The following is a 14,780-nucleotide window of genomic DNA, read 5'->3' on the forward strand; positions in this document are numbered from 1 at the left end:
AGAAGAAGGCCCGATTTTCCTCTTCACAATATTCTCTAAAGCAGGTCAACAACGTTTTGTGTAGATTAAAGTTAGATTTACTGTAGATTTAGGCTACAAGCCATCACAGTTACCTCTACTGGCAGGTAGGTGGGTGGTTGCAACAAGCGACAGCAGTGATGCTAATAAACAAACACGATATCACATTTTCCCCAAAATTAGTTTAATTTTACCCATCCATATTTAACAAAACACAGAGTAATGTATTTGGCAAACTGTACAAGTGCTCGGATTTGGAATTATGCGATATAAAAAAATCCTAGAATCTACAATTTGCAGAGTAGAGTTGAAGAAAACATGAAGTGGCATAAGTGCTAAGGAAAGCTTTACAGTGTTTTCCAGATTAAGCATCAAACACATCAAAGTAAACATTTTAAATCACAGACAAAACAGCACACTTAAGATTCCACAAAGTAATAGATTTAGATGAACAGTAAGGCACAATACGAAAGTGCTCATGCATGAGTGTCTACAGACTCAAATCTACTTTACTTCGTTTTTGATTAGACCAATTAAATAAAACCATTCTTGTTTTGTTAATAGAATCTGTAACTGTAAGTGAAACATGTTCTCATTAGTTGGACGCCGTTTTCACATTCATGTGTATTTTATTAACCCATAACTGGAATTACTGTTACCTAAATGTGGGTCTTGTGGCCCACGATGACTAAAACCAAATCCATTGTGGCAAAACCACTTATGCCTACATACAGTATTTTATTTTTTTCTTTTCCAGATTGGCAAGAAACAAATCAGAATTGTTGTATAATATACTCGGTGTGCAGCATTCATTGTACCCAATATTCCTTAGGAGCTATAAAATCTAGTAGCTTAAGTCCGGTTGCAGGGAGTTGTGTCCTCTTCTCTTCACAGAATTAATCTGAATCTGTATCATCATTCAAAATGTCCCAATCTTGATCCTTCAAGTGACTGCAAATGTAAAAAAAGGCGTCTCGTCATCAGACTACAATGAAAACATTCTCTTTACTAGATCGAGGAAGGAGAGTAAGAATGTGTATGCCGCATACCTGAAGCAAGGCAGAGAGCAGAACTTACATATCAGGTTCTGTAAAGAGGGGAAAAAAACAAGTTGAGAAGCTGTTTCTTTCTAGCACCTCACATCTGGATACATTACAAACTGTGAATAAAGAGGGAATATGAAAAATACGAGTGCCCTAATTGATCTACAGCTCACTTTAAAGTGAGAATAAAATTCTGTTAAGAACATGGTTATATTCTATGTGGGAAAACTTTCGTGCAAGAGAAATAGACTTTTGATCAAAACGGGAATTTAACAGTACTTGTGGTCATAAGATGGATCTGTTGAGAAATATGGAAAAGAAGGAGGAATGACTATAATTTCGAGAAATTTGTGCTGCATTATATGGATATCTATCAGCTGTATACAGTGTAGAAAAGTGCATATGAAAATCAGAGTACAGAGAGAGACACATACCCCAAACGTATGTCTTGGGTTGCTCTAGGTGAGTCACCCTGCAGGCGTACTTGTCCTTCGCAGATGGGGTGAATCTGGTGTGTTTGGTCAGGTAGTACTGCCAGTTGTCGTCGAAGGCCAGGTCAGTCTGATTTGTTGTAGGAATCACCGCATCGTTTTTCAGGATGTCAATCTTAATTTGAGGTGGGTAGAACCCACTGACATGGCAGATGATGACGTTGGGCTTCCCTAACTCCTCTGGGTTGCGACTGTACACCTGAACTTTGGGTGAATCTGCAAAGAAATGATGGAACAGCTTGTAAAAACAGGCTGTTTGTCAACCTGGATCACAGTACGTTAAAAAGGAAATAAAACGTATTGAAGTATAATTAACAACTCATTTACAACACAGTGCGGTTAACAGCATATGACGTCACGGCGTCGTTGTTTTGAACAACATGTAACTGAATACATAACTTAAGTTTTACGTTAAGTTTAGTGTATTCACCAGTTTTAGCTTGCAGTACTCAAGTTATTTTAATGGAACCGAATCCCTGTGTTATTTTTAAATATTTATAGTGGCGGTTGCCGTTAAATTGATACAACATACAAGTACAGTAGTGTAGCTGTTACGTATTAGCTAAAACCAGTAAATTAGCTGGTTATTATTTTACTCACGTTTTTTCGCCATCGAATGGCTTAGAACGAGGAGGTAGAAGAAACAGCAGACAAGCGGCTTCATGGTTTCACCTTGGTGTAGAACCTGCTCAAAGAAAAGAGGCAAACAAAATGTCGCTGGCGACTTTAAAACGAAAGTAAATCGTCTCGTCAACGAGGAAGCAGAGCGCGCCCTCGTCTACAGAGGTATGTTGGGCGGTGTTTGCAAAAGCGGTTACTAACCCCGCCCAGCCCGAGCCACTTCGGGGTGCCTTAGGTAATATACGTAAACGCTCCTGCTTTTACGCCAGTCAGTGTTTAGAGGGCGCGTTGGTAGGCAGAAGTCCGTCCGACATGTTGTTCGCTGTTGCGCAGTTATGTAAAATACTGTCAATGTTTTCCTAAGCAACTTGTGAGTGCTACTAAGACAATGGTATGTGCTTTACTGTCACTGTATTAGGTGAACTTACGTTACATAATTTTCTTTACCGTGTGAACACGTAAAACTGTGAAGTCATAGCGGTGACGTCATAAGTAAAGACAACAATGCCATCTTGTCACGCGCACTAAGGTTTTCTAGATTATTGCAGTGTTACATGATTTATAAACGTAAGATGACTTTGCAGATTTGTTGTGATCAATACATAAGATAATACACATATATTTAATGGTTTGCATTTTGCATCACAAAATGAGTTTTGAATAATCCAGTATTATCTCCAGTACAATGGTATGTGGGTTTTATATAGCTTATATTAAAAAAAGAGATAATCATAGAGAGGAATTTATTTATTTGTTAAATAAACATTTACCTCAGAAAAAAGACCAAACATACAATAAATCATCACACAAATTTGTCAACCTTCACCAATCACCATTTCGAATCTCTAATTTAAGTAGAAAAACAATCAAAACAGTTCCTAGAAACAAATATTACAGACAGATTAAACATATGTTGCACTTAAATCTAAAACTAAATGTACAGACAATTTGATGTATAAAGATGGGAAATTTAAATGAAACACTGCTAAATTTTGTGACTAAAAGACCTACAGCCCACGCGTTGTCATATTAAATGACTATATGAACGTTTAGATTCCCCATAATGTGAGTATTGGTATTTGCTATTGTAAAAAGAAAAGTGAGAAAGATCCTTTTGATTGAACAACTGAAGAATAATCGCAGCTGTAGCTGATGTCACAAGAGGCGGTGGTGTTGCGTGACTGTATTGCAGACTGCTCCAAACTAATATCTGTTGCAGTGATCAAATGCACTATTCCCAGGGTAGAGTGGAGTGGGTCTGAGGACAGTTACATGTTTGGCTCTGTGGAAAAAAAACGAAAAAGGATTGATTATGCTTAATTAATAAATAGATAATTGTGTTCTCAATCATGATTATGTTATTACTTACTTATGTTATACTTTCTGTCTAACACTGTTTTATTATTTAAGTGTTTGGCTTCCCATTTTGGCTGATTCCTCACTTACCCCAGTAGTGAGAGCTTGTGTTTTCCCCATGGGTGACCTTGCAGGTGTACTCCTCTCCTTTGTTGGGTGTGAACTTGACGTGCTTGGTCAGATAGAAGTGCCAGTCCTTTCCAAAGGACAGGTCAGTCTGCTTGGTGCCTGGGATTTCTACTCCGTTCTTCATTAGCACGATGCTAACATCAGGTGGGTGGAACTTGCTCACATGGCAGATCAGGACATTTTCCTTGCCATACTCGCCTGGCCCCTGGCTGTACACCTGAATTTTGGGTGGTGCTAGAGGTGACATGGAGAGATGGAAACAGCGTTAAACTATTTTGACCTACATGTTTATATGGAAACATCACGGTACACAGTATTAAATGAAAATTATCATAAAAATGATCAGCATCAGCACATCTCACTCTGCTGCCTGTGTTTAAACCCTCCAAAATTGTTTCATACAATGTGATGATTCTTCTGGGTGATTCTTCCTGACCTACATATTGAAGTCCCAACCACTCAAGCTTATTGTTTCCAAGTAAAAGGGGAAACAATGAAACCAATCCCAATCGAATAAGGCGCCATCTTGTTTACACTGACTAAACAGAAGCGCAATGTTAGAAATGCCCTTAAAGTCTGACTTTTCTTATGCAACACTATGTTTGAAGCTTTTCTATAGCAGCCATTGGATGTAGTTTACTGAACTTATTTTGTGTTGCATGATTGCTTTAATGCCTTATTCGAGACAGAGGGTGGATTCAGCAGACACTGTTTTATGAGAAATCGAAAGTAAATCCAGACTGTCAAGGGGAATTATGTCAAATTAAAACCTGGTATACATGTTTTTAATACTGAACATTCGACTCCCACTTGACTCCCACTTTAGCCTCTAATGCTTTTAGTAAATAGAAGCAACTTATTACAGATGTACAACTTTTTCTTGCTTTTCACTATATACATTGGAGATCAGAAACATACACAGTGTAATAATTTTAATTGTAGGCATAAAGTAAAAAGAGCATCTTAGTTTAGATGTACTTCATTTAGTAGGAGTGTTCCATTAAGAATAGATAGTTCTTGTACTTACAGTGAGGTATTATAGGGTACATTTAAAAAACAATTCTAACTAGATTAGAAATAGTACTTACAGCGTTTGGATTCCACTGCCAAGCAAACTGCAGCTAGGGCTGCAAAGCACAAGACGAAGTTCATGTTTACTTGATTCTTCTTTTCAGCACAGCTCTATCCTCTCTCTCAAAGAAGCTCAAATAAAATGAAAGTACAGACAAGGGCAGGATAATGGCAGCGCTATGAGCCTTGCCCACTGAGCCAAGCCAGCCAATCCAAAAAATTGCACCAGTGTCACTAGGTAAAATTTCACCAAATAGGTTTGTTTCGTTGTGGATACCAAGGCTTGTTGGAAACTCCCTGATTATCCGATGTCATTGAAATCATGTGACTGCTGGGAATCTGCACATCGACAAAGATCCAGCTTATACTTACAGTTCTGTCTTGTTTTTTTCTGTTTCTTTTTGTAACACAAGTGTCCTTGTGTTGTTCTAAAGTCAAATTGTTGTGGTCTTGACAATGGATGAATTATCAATAAAATGGGGCCATGGCACCGAAGGGTTAAACCCTGCCTAACTCTCCTGTCCTGGATCTCAAACTTAAAAGACACACAAAACAAATACTTTTGTTCGATAACATTATGTAAATATTGTCTGTTTCAGGTCATTATGTGTATATTGTGAGGATTGTGTTGATTCTTTCACATGTAGGCTTTGCGTATATTAGGGGCGATTTCTCTTGTTTGGAATTATTTTAATGCATGGTTTTTGCATGTTTTAAAGAATTAAAAACTCATAACAGTTATTTATTATCAGTTGTAGATCGTCATTCATCACCTCTGACTATCTGTTTGTTATATTTTAGTAATTTTATTCATTTTACATCATTTAACCAAGGCCTATAAAACCTATAAGACCTGGGCCTGAGCTTGGACTGGGTGTTGAGCCAAGCTTTCTTCTAAATTTATTTTTGTTGTGTGCTTTACAGAATGGGTCATATTTTTCAGTGTTTATTTAATTCATGTGTAAAAAAAAAGTAAAATAGAAATTAAAATCAGAAAATATTTTATTACAGCAATACAATCTATGAAAATGCAAACAGCCAACAACAATCAATCAACAAACAAAAGAACAGTCTTCTTGCTTGAATAAATATAGGAAGCCCTGGTTTAAAGGGGGACATCAGGGCAAATGACTTTTAGAGGCATTGAGAAAGTCCATACAGTGCATGTTTTTAACTCATAGAAATGTTGTTCGGTCTAGCTTTGGATTTTCCCTGCTAGTAAACAAGTCATTGTATTGGCAACTGACTTGCAAAAACAAAACCGAAATCTAAAGTGCTTGTTTTTTTAATGAAGATTCGATTAGATAAGATAAGAGTCGTACTTAGGTACAACCATACAATGAAATTGCGAACTGTCCCATTTTGGTGCAAAAAAAAAAGAGGAAAGGATAAAATAAGTCATTTCTTCAATTACCTCCTATCCTGGGTAAACGATCAGAAATATACATCTATGTATGCATGCATATATGTTGCCCACATACCCGCCCGGTCTGCAGCTCCTGGACGCCCCTGGATGGAACCCTAGTGTGGTCAGCAGCTGTGGACTCGCTGCGAGGCTTCTCCCCCAACAGATGCCTCTAACGGATCCTCCAACTAAGTTTGGAACTTAGTTGGAGGATCCGCAATGATCGTTTTGACATGATTAACAGTTTCCCAGTTTTACTTTAGTGCCACTAACGGACCAATAGCTGTAGAAATCACTCACGCCAGCCAGGGACCACCGCGGTGAAGTTGGTTTGACGTTGGTTATTTAACAAGCGTCCGACTGAAAGTACAAAGCGATCCGCGTTTCGCGTTCGCTACGCGGACACAGAATGAGACCATTCCGTACGTGAAGGCGTTGACTTAGGGACCGGCGATAAATTATTCGGCTTTTCAAGAAATTAATATTTCAATATCGTCCAAATCATTAGACCGATTTATTTAAAACCTGCTCCAAAATGTGTGTCTACATCTCCTTCCCAAGGCACAACCATTGTTATGAGGATATAATCATGTTGCATATTTTCAAAAATGTGTTTTTAGCAACATTAATTTGTTGTAAATATTACTGTAATATTTCGATACCACTCAAATCATATGTCTTACTGGTCCAAGACCTGCTCCAAAATGTGTGTCTATATGTCCTCAATATGGCACAACCATTTTTATGAGAATATAGTCATGTTGCATATTTTTCTGTAATATTTTGGTATTATTATTACATTATTAATATTTACACTGAAATATTATTAAAAAATATGCAACATAACTATATAATCTAGCCACAGGGGTTGCAAGCCATTGACTTCTATGCCAGTCCCAAGCCTTGATAAATAGAGAGTGTTGCGTTAGAAAGGGCATCCGGTGTAAAACAACCATTAGAATCATCCATAAGAATTTCATACCGGATCGGTTGCAACCCGTGTTAACAACGCCCGCCGCTGATGCTGTTAACCTACAGGGGGCTGGTGGAAATTGGACAACTGTTGGTCGAAGAAGAAGAAGAGGTAGAAGGGTTTGTGGACAGAGAGAGAAGAGGAAAGACGGAGCATAAAGCTGAGACTAGGGATTCCTAATGTTGGCACAATGACAGGGAAAGGCAGAGAGCTGACAGACAGGATGAAGAGATGGAAGGTAGATGTACTGTGTGTGCAGGAGACGAGGTGGAAGGGCAGTAAAGCACATAGTATTGGAGGAGGATACAAACTGTTCTACCATGGTGTAGAGAGGAAGAAAATGGGTGTGTGTGATCCTGAAGGGGGAGTTTGTGAACAATGTTCTAGAGGTGAAAAAGTCTCAGACAGGGTGATGAGCCTAAAGCTAGAAATCACAGGGGCGATGGTGAATGTAGTCAGTGGGTATGCTCCACAAGTTGGCTGTGAGTTAGAAAAGATGTAGAGATTCTGGAGTGAGTTTGCTAAGGTCATAGCGAGTATTCCCAGGAGACATAGGGTAGTGGTTGGAGCAGACTTTAATGGGCATGTTGGTGATGTGAACAGACGTAATGAGGAGATAATGGGCAGGTCTAGTGTAAAGGAAAGGAACCTAGAAGGACAGATGGTGGTGGACTGTGACAAGAGGATAGAAATGGCTGTAGTCAACACTTACTTCCATAAGAGAGAGGAACACAGTGACATACAAGAGTGGAGGTAGGAGCATGCAGATAGACTACATCCTATGTAGACAAGGTAATTTGAGAAAGGCTAGTGACTGCAAAGTGGTGGTAGGAGTGAGTGTATCCAGACAGCACCGCATGATGGTGTTTAAGATGACTCTGGTGGTCAGGAAGAAGAAACTTGTGAGGAATTCAGGCAGAAGCTGAGGCAGGCTCCGGGTGGTCCGGAAGATGACTGGGAAACTACAGCAGATGTGTGTAATCTAGAAGGAGGAAACAAGATAAAGACACTTGGTGGTGGAATGAGGAAGTACAGGATTGCATCCAAAGGAAGAGGTTGGCTAAAAGCAAGTGGGATATAGAAAGGATTGAGGAAAGCACACAGAAGTACAAGGAAACTCAGAGCAGAGTGAAGAGAGCGGTGGCAAAGGGCAAACAGAAAGCTTACGATGAGCTGCATGACAGGTTAGACACAAAGGAAGGAGAGAAGACGTGTACAGGCTAGCCAGACAGAGAAAGAGATAGGAAGGATATGCAATAGAGAAGGGTGATTAAAGACAGAGATGGAAAGGTGTTAACAACCCAGGTGTATAGCAATTAGGTGTACAGAGAAGATGGATGGAGGATTTTGAAGAGCTGATGAATAAGGAAAATGACTGGGAGAGAAGAGAGGAGGATGTGGATGTTGTTGAGCAGGAAATAGGAGAGATTAGAAAGGATGAGGTCGGGAAGACTCTGGAAGGGATGAAGGCTGTTGGTATTGATGACGTACCTGTGAAGGTGTGGCTCCAGGCTTAGGAAGAAGGTAGAGATTTGTGAGCAGCCGTTCAATTTCATGCCACGTAAGAGCACCACTGATGCCATTTTTGCTTTGATGGAAAAGTACAGAGATGGTCAGAAGGAGCTGCATTCTGTTTTTGCGGATTTAAAGAATGTGTATGACAGGGTGCCGAGGGAGGAGCTGTGGTACTGTATGAGGTTGTCAGGAGTGGCACAAAAGTACGTCAGATTAGTCCAGGACATGTATAAGAGGAGTATGATGGTGGTGAGATATGCTGTAGGTCAGACAAAAGTTCAAGGTGAAGGTGGGACTACACCAAGGACCAGCCTTAAATCCCTTCTTGTTTGCTGTGCTGATGACAGTCGAGGCCAGACTGGAATCTCCCTGGACAAGGATGTTTGAGCATGACAGTGTGATTTGCAGTGAGAATAAAGAGCAGGTGGAGAAAAATCGTTGGAGAGGTAGGATTTGCTCTGGAAAGAAGAGGCATCAAAGTCAGTCGTAGTAAGGTGCAGGAGTTTACAGTAAGTACTAGACGTCAGTCAGTTCAGTGTGACAGGGAATGTGGAAGAGAGGCGAGTGCGGGCTGGTTGGAGCGGGTGGAGGAAAATGTCAGGAGTGTTGTTTGACAGAAGGGTGCCAGCAAAATAAAAAAAAAAAGGTGCAGGACAGTGGTAAGACCATCTCTGCTCTATGGTTTAGAGATGGTAGCAGTGAGGAAGAGACAAGAGGCAGAGATGGAGGCAGCAGAGATGAAGATGCTGAAGTTCTTCTTAGGAGTGACGAGGTTGGACAGAAACAGGAACGAGCTCATCAGAGGGACGGCTAACAGTGCCTGTGTTAGCAACAAAGTCAGACAGGACAAACTGAGACGGTTTGGACATGTGCAGAGGAGGGATAGTGAATATATTGTTAGAAGGGTGTTGGAGATGGAGCTGCCAGACAAGAGGGCAAGAGGACGACCAAGGAGGAGATACATGGATGTGATAACAAAAGAAATGAGGTTGGCTGGTGTATGCAACATGACTATATTCTCATAGCAATGGTTATAGACACACATTTTGGAGCTGGTTTTGGACCAGTAAGCCATATGGTTTGGACGGTATTAAAATATTACACTTATTTAATAGTAATAAATTATTGAAAAATATGCAACATGACTATATCCTCATAGAAAATGGTTGTGCCCTAACAAGGATATGTAGACACACACTTTGGAACAGGTTTTAAACGAGTAGGTCTAATGGTTTGCCTATTTAATTAATTTCTTGAAAACCCGAATAATGTATTGACGGTCCCTAATTCAACGTCTTCATGTATGGAGCGGTTTCGTTCTGTGTCCGCGTAGCGAGCGCTTAACGCGAATCACTTGTTCAAACACGGACCACTTGTCCGGACGTACTTTCAGTCGAATGTCTGTTGAATAACCAACGTCAAACCAACTTCACCGCGGTCCAGGGACCTACCGTAGATCTACGTGCATTTCTACTTCACATAGTGAATTGATACATCTGAACGTAAGCATAGATTCGTTCTTACGCCAGGTTTTCGTGCGTACCCTTTATGGGATTTATTGAGATTAGTTGTGTAAATCCTTACCTTGTTAAGTGCCCCTGTTGTGAATTGGTGCTATGTAAATAAAATTGTATTGAACTGAAGCACATTTCGTTTTTGTAAGCACCTAATTATGAGATGGTGGTGTGCGTACTTAATTATTTGTATTTTCTTCTTTTTCATAATTTATTTGTACTTTATTTTAAAGGCAACTAGGAATATGTATTTTTACTTCTTTACATTTCTTTAATACCTTAATAATAATGTAAACAAAAAATGTTTAAAATATATATATACAGAAACACAACACTTTTTAATTCCTAAAATAAGATAATCTAGTTATATAATATTATTGTTGTAAATAATTTCAATCTGCACATTGACTTTATATGTTTCATACTATTTTGACGTCATTGACTGTTACGTCATGACGCATGTCGGCGCAGTAGCCGCGCATGCGCTATGCGCTACTCCCTGGACGTAGCTTACTGACTGTTGCTGAAACGCAGATTAGACAGTAGCCCTTTTCCTGCTCTTCACAGTAACTGATCAGCTTCTGTCCGGTGGCACGATGAGTGCTGAAAAATACCCCAGGTCTTCAATTGAAGACGACTTCAACTATGGCACGAACGTTGCGACAGCCAGTGTTCAAATCCGTATGGGTAAGTAAGCGGTGTGTGACTTTGAAGCCTAGTTTAAGTTGCCTGACACGTCAGCTAATGCGAACGGTTATTGCTATAAAAATGCAAACAAATGTGTTCTGGCTATTTTAATATGTTTAACTAAGATATTTACGTGTTAACGTTAAGCCCGTAAAATGTCTTGGTATCGCTAGAGTGTCATGATCCTTATTGCTATGTAAACACAATTATTGTAGCGATGCTTACGCTCCTTTTAGCCTCACGCCTTGGTATAATGACGTAGCTAAGTAGCTTAAAGTTAGCTGTAATATTACAGAAATATAAACAGCTGTTAACGCCACAGCTGAGCGTTATTACACTGACAGTAGGCGCTGCTGGTTGATGCCTGTTTTGGTTATCTCCATCTGAGATGTTGTGCCTTTTACTGTTGTGTCTGCTGCTCAGACTTCCTGAGGAAGGTGTACACCCTCCTGAGCCTGCAGATCATTCTGACCACAGCCACTTCTGCAGTCTTCATGTTCTCTCAAACCATCAAGGATTTTGTCCACTCCAGGTGAGGGTGCTCTGTCAGACCAAGATGATAAGTGTCACGAAAGATGAGAATATTCTTGTCCTTTGAACTGTGGTGTGGTTTCTTTCTTAGCCCTGCTGTGGTTCTAGTGTCGGCACTGGGATCTCTGGTTCTCCTGTTGGCTCTGGCCATGTACAGGCATCAACATCCTGCAAACCTCTACCTGCTGTTTGCATTTGTAAGCCCTTTTGTATCCTCTCTGTTAGATAGTGGGTAGTTTACTCTCAGTACATGAAAGTGGTCAAGTACCACATATACTCAACTCATCTTAGTTACCAAGCACCATCATAGCATCAACATAGTTGGCCAAACTGCTCGACACAGACAGCTGGTCCACAGCATTTTGGACTAGCTGTAGCTAGTGACCTAAGCCCAACATAAAGCGCATTGCCGTAGTCTAATGGGTTGTGATAACTGTAACAGGCTGTAACAGACTGCTGAATTTTGTGTTGTTTGTAGACTCTGTTGGAAGCAGTTTCAGTGGCCACAGCTTGTGAGTAATATTTTAAGTCTGTCAGCCTTATTATTTGTGGTCAATGTTGTTGGTCAATGTTCTCACTGCAGTGTGTTTCTTTCCACAGTGACCTTCTATGAATACTCGACCGTACTGCAAGCCCTGTTTCTGACTTGTGCTGTGTTTGCTGGACTGACAGCTTACACCTTCCAGTCCAAAAGAGACTTCAGCAAATTGGGAGCAGGGTAAGTTTGTTTGTTCCCCTAATTGCAGGTATTACACCCTCACTTAAACCCCTTTGGTGAATATATAAGAATGGCGTCTCAAACCAGTTCCATCAAGGGCCGCTGTCCCCGCTGGTTTTCCACCTCTCCCTGCCCCAGCTCCTACCGTTTACCTTGACCAGGTGTGTTCAGTCAGTGACAAGCTGGAAAAGCCAACTGACACTCCTGATCAAGGTGATCAGCAGAGAGAACTGGAAAACCAGCAGGGACAGCAGCCCTCGAGGATGGTTTAAAGGAACAGTGAAACAAGAAATCATTGTTTTAGATAAAAATGACATTTCCTCCACATTATCAGTCAAAGTCAGCCGCCCTAGAGCAGCTTTCTGCCTGTTCAGAACTTTAGAACTATTATTAGCCTGCATCCTGTCTTTATACTGTGCTGAGCTCAGTAAGCATGGATATTTCAGTTTTTAATTATTGTAGTTTATTTATGTTTTGTGTCAGACAGTAAGATAAACCTGTTTATGAATACATTCATTGGTTGATGTAACTATTCGTCTTTACTGTCTCAGTTGTTAGACGGCACATAACTGACAGACCCATGCCATCTGGTCTGTTCTGTGTTTTCAGACTGTTTGCCTGCCTGTGGATCCTCATCATTGCAAGCTTCATGAGAGTGAGCGATATTAACCCCTCCTATCTCAACCCTGTTTTCAAGCAAACAATCTGAGATGACATAAACATAATAGAATTGCTGTACATCTTCATTTGCAGTGACTGTATGAATACGTTGGATACAAAAAGAACAAGAACCAACCAGAATTTCCATTAGTTTCAAAAATGATGTAGAAAACATTAGCAAAGAAAGCAGATAACTTATAAATATATAAATATGAAAAAGACAGAACCAGTCCATATTTAGACATAAACGGTTGGATTGGTAAAGGGGTGATATGGTCCATTAGCCATGAGTTTGAATTCTTGTAATTAACAAACCACTGACAGTGCAAAATTAACACATCCATCATCTTTACACATGATCTCCAGTTGTTATACAACAACTTACAAGATGATTTTACGTGGAGTCACGTTCAGTGTTTTTACTAAACACTAACCTGTTTGTGATCAACAAAGAAGGCAAAAGACATTAAATTATTTATTAGACTGAATTTAGTCTAATTTTAGTGTTATCAGTATGAGAGATATGTAACATAGGCCTTTTCCTGTTGTGTGCCCATAACATTCTGATGATATGCCCAATCCGAGGGTGGGAGTTGTGCATAAGAATTGCTCACATGCTTGTTGTTGTTTAGTAAAGAAAAGTGATACCAGTGTTCCAGTTGCCAGTTTATGCTAAGATGTATAAGTCCCTGTATTCCAAGTATTCAACACACACATCAGTAAAGCTTTGCAGTGAATCTTTCAACCATCCTCTTCTCATCCCGACTCTGTTGTCTTTTTAGTTCTTTTTCAACAGTGACAGTACAGAGCTGGTGTTTGCCGGAGCCGGGGCCCTGGTCTTCTGCGGCTTCATCATCTATGACACCCACCTCCTGATGAAGCAGCTCTCCCCCGAGGAACACATCCTGGCTTCCATCAACCTCTACTTGGACATTGTCAACCTCTTCTTGCACATCCTGCGTGTGCTTGACTCTATGAAAAAGCACTAAAGGCAGCGCCACTTTAAACTGCCTCATAAGGCTGTTAGTCACAACAGGCCAACTGGAAACAGGTGTGTATTCTGTGGTCAACTGATTGTTCTTTTGTATTACGATATACTGTGCAGTAAATCAGTGATAGTTATTCCAAACCAAAATGTAATTATGTGACAACTTGGACTGTGCATTGCTTGATTTAAATGGACAACTAGCGCCCCCCACCTGCTTACATGCTCCTGTCCTAATTGTTTTTTCACTTTCCCAATGTATGTTTAAAGCTGTTTGATGGCGGCGTTCTATAGTTATAATTAAAAGAATTTATTATGAAAATGTTTTTATTGTTAAATGCTCAGATTTGTTCTACCTACAAATCCACCTGTCTTATACTGTTTTTTTTTTCTTTTTAATAACTATTGCATGGTTGTATCTATTAGCCTGTCTGTACATAATTTATATGGTGTAAATGTTCAATAAATCTGGAGTTAACATCTGACGTTAATGAAGACCTTAAATGTTTTTTGACTAACATGTCCTCCATTGGATATAGTTTGCTTTTATGAGGGAGTTTTAGTTTTACTGCTATATAAATAACTTGTATGATGTGAAGTTGACTCTTTGTTTTCAACTGGACCAATTAGAAATTCTTAGTTTGTCATTGAGGTTATCCTAATTATGATGTGATGATTTATTTGTGTGTATATATAGGATTTTCACAGGACTTTGTGTGACAGTTATTTGCTGAAAAATAATAAAGTAACAACAACTGTTACATTAATGTTACTTTGTTATTATTTGCCCAGATGCAAAAACCAGAAACAACCAAATAAATGAAAATGAATGAAACTTGAAAAAATTAATTGTCAGATATAAACGTAAAAGAAAAAAAACTTAAAATTTGTTATCTCTTGTGCGCCTATTAATTGGAGATTCAAAAACGTTATTAATCCCAATGGGAAATTGCTTTGTCCACTTATGATTGCTTTCAGATATAGAAGAGAGAAGAAGAAGAAGATAGAGAGGAGTTGGACCAGCATCCTCCTCTCCGCTACAGCATGTAGGGGGTCCAGCTCC

The 14,780-nt window shown here is 39.6% G+C and overlaps 3 protein-coding genes across 3 annotated transcripts; 1 reads left to right on the forward strand and 2 right to left on the reverse strand.

Moving 5' to 3' along the window:
* Positions 1-180: 180 nt before the first annotated feature.
* LOC114861649 (beta-2-microglobulin-like) lies at positions 181-2,338 on the reverse strand. Its single transcript, XM_029161108.3, has 4 exons — positions 2,153-2,338; positions 1,496-1,768; positions 1,068-1,105; positions 181-969 (listed from the first exon to the last, which is right to left on the reverse strand). The coding sequence occupies exons 1-3, from the start codon at positions 2,214-2,216 to the stop codon at positions 1,092-1,094; spliced, it is 351 nt and encodes a 116-aa protein (XP_029016941.1). The 5' UTR covers positions 2,217-2,338; the 3' UTR covers positions 181-969; positions 1,068-1,091.
* A 567-nt stretch (positions 2,339-2,905) lies between these two features.
* On the reverse strand, positions 2,906-4,905 carry LOC114861648 (beta-2-microglobulin-like). The gene is made up of 3 exons (XM_029161107.3): positions 4,747-4,905; positions 3,620-3,892; positions 2,906-3,455 (listed from the first exon to the last, which is right to left on the reverse strand). The coding sequence occupies exons 1-3, from the start codon at positions 4,808-4,810 to the stop codon at positions 3,442-3,444; spliced, it is 351 nt and encodes a 116-aa protein (XP_029016940.1). The 5' UTR covers positions 4,811-4,905; the 3' UTR covers positions 2,906-3,441.
* A 5,060-nt stretch (positions 4,906-9,965) lies between these two features.
* Positions 9,966-14,478, forward strand: tmbim4 (transmembrane BAX inhibitor motif containing 4). Its single transcript, XM_029161780.3, has 8 exons — positions 9,966-10,124; positions 10,704-10,823; positions 11,247-11,355; positions 11,446-11,551; positions 11,833-11,866; positions 11,955-12,072; positions 12,682-12,727; positions 13,515-14,478. Exons 2-8 carry the CDS (start codon positions 10,733-10,735, stop codon positions 13,719-13,721), a joined length of 711 nt encoding a protein of 236 aa, XP_029017613.1. The 5' UTR covers positions 9,966-10,124; positions 10,704-10,732; the 3' UTR covers positions 13,722-14,478.
* Positions 14,479-14,780: the final 302 nt, after the last annotated feature.

The sequence above is a fragment of the Betta splendens genome, chromosome 9, assembly GCF_900634795.4.
Source record: "Betta splendens chromosome 9, fBetSpl5.4, whole genome shotgun sequence".
Lineage (NCBI taxonomy): Eukaryota > Metazoa > Chordata > Actinopteri > Anabantiformes > Osphronemidae > Betta > Betta splendens.

What these genes read in the sequence shown, in the direction of transcription:
- LOC114861649 (XM_029161108.3), bottom strand. Translation starts at nt 2,216, where the DNA reads ATGAAGCCGCTTGTCTGCTGTTTCTTCTACCTCCTCGTTCTAAGCCAT. An exon ending in CCATTCGATGGCGAAAAAAC is followed by an intron (nt 1,769 to 2,152) that starts GTGAGTAAAATA and finishes ATTTCTTTGCAG; the next exon opens with ATTCACCCAAAGTTCAGGTG.
- tmbim4 (XM_029161780.3), top strand. Translation starts at nt 10,733, where the DNA reads ATGAGTGCTGAAAAATACCCCAGGTCTTCAATTGAAGACGACTTCAAC. An exon ending in CAGTGTTCAAATCCGTATGG is followed by an intron (nt 10,824 to 11,246) that starts GTAAGTAAGCGG and finishes TCTGCTGCTCAG; the next exon opens with ACTTCCTGAGGAAGGTGTAC. An exon ending in TTCAGCAAATTGGGAGCAGG is followed by an intron (nt 12,073 to 12,681) that starts GTAAGTTTGTTT and finishes CTGTGTTTTCAG; the next exon opens with ACTGTTTGCCTGCCTGTGGA.
- LOC114861648 (XM_029161107.3), bottom strand. Translation starts at nt 4,810, where the DNA reads ATGAACTTCGTCTTGTGCTTTGCAGCCCTAGCTGCAGTTTGCTTGGCA. An exon ending in GGCAGTGGAATCCAAACGCT is followed by an intron (nt 3,893 to 4,746) that starts GTAAGTACTATT and finishes TGTCACCTCTAG; the next exon opens with CACCACCCAAAATTCAGGTG.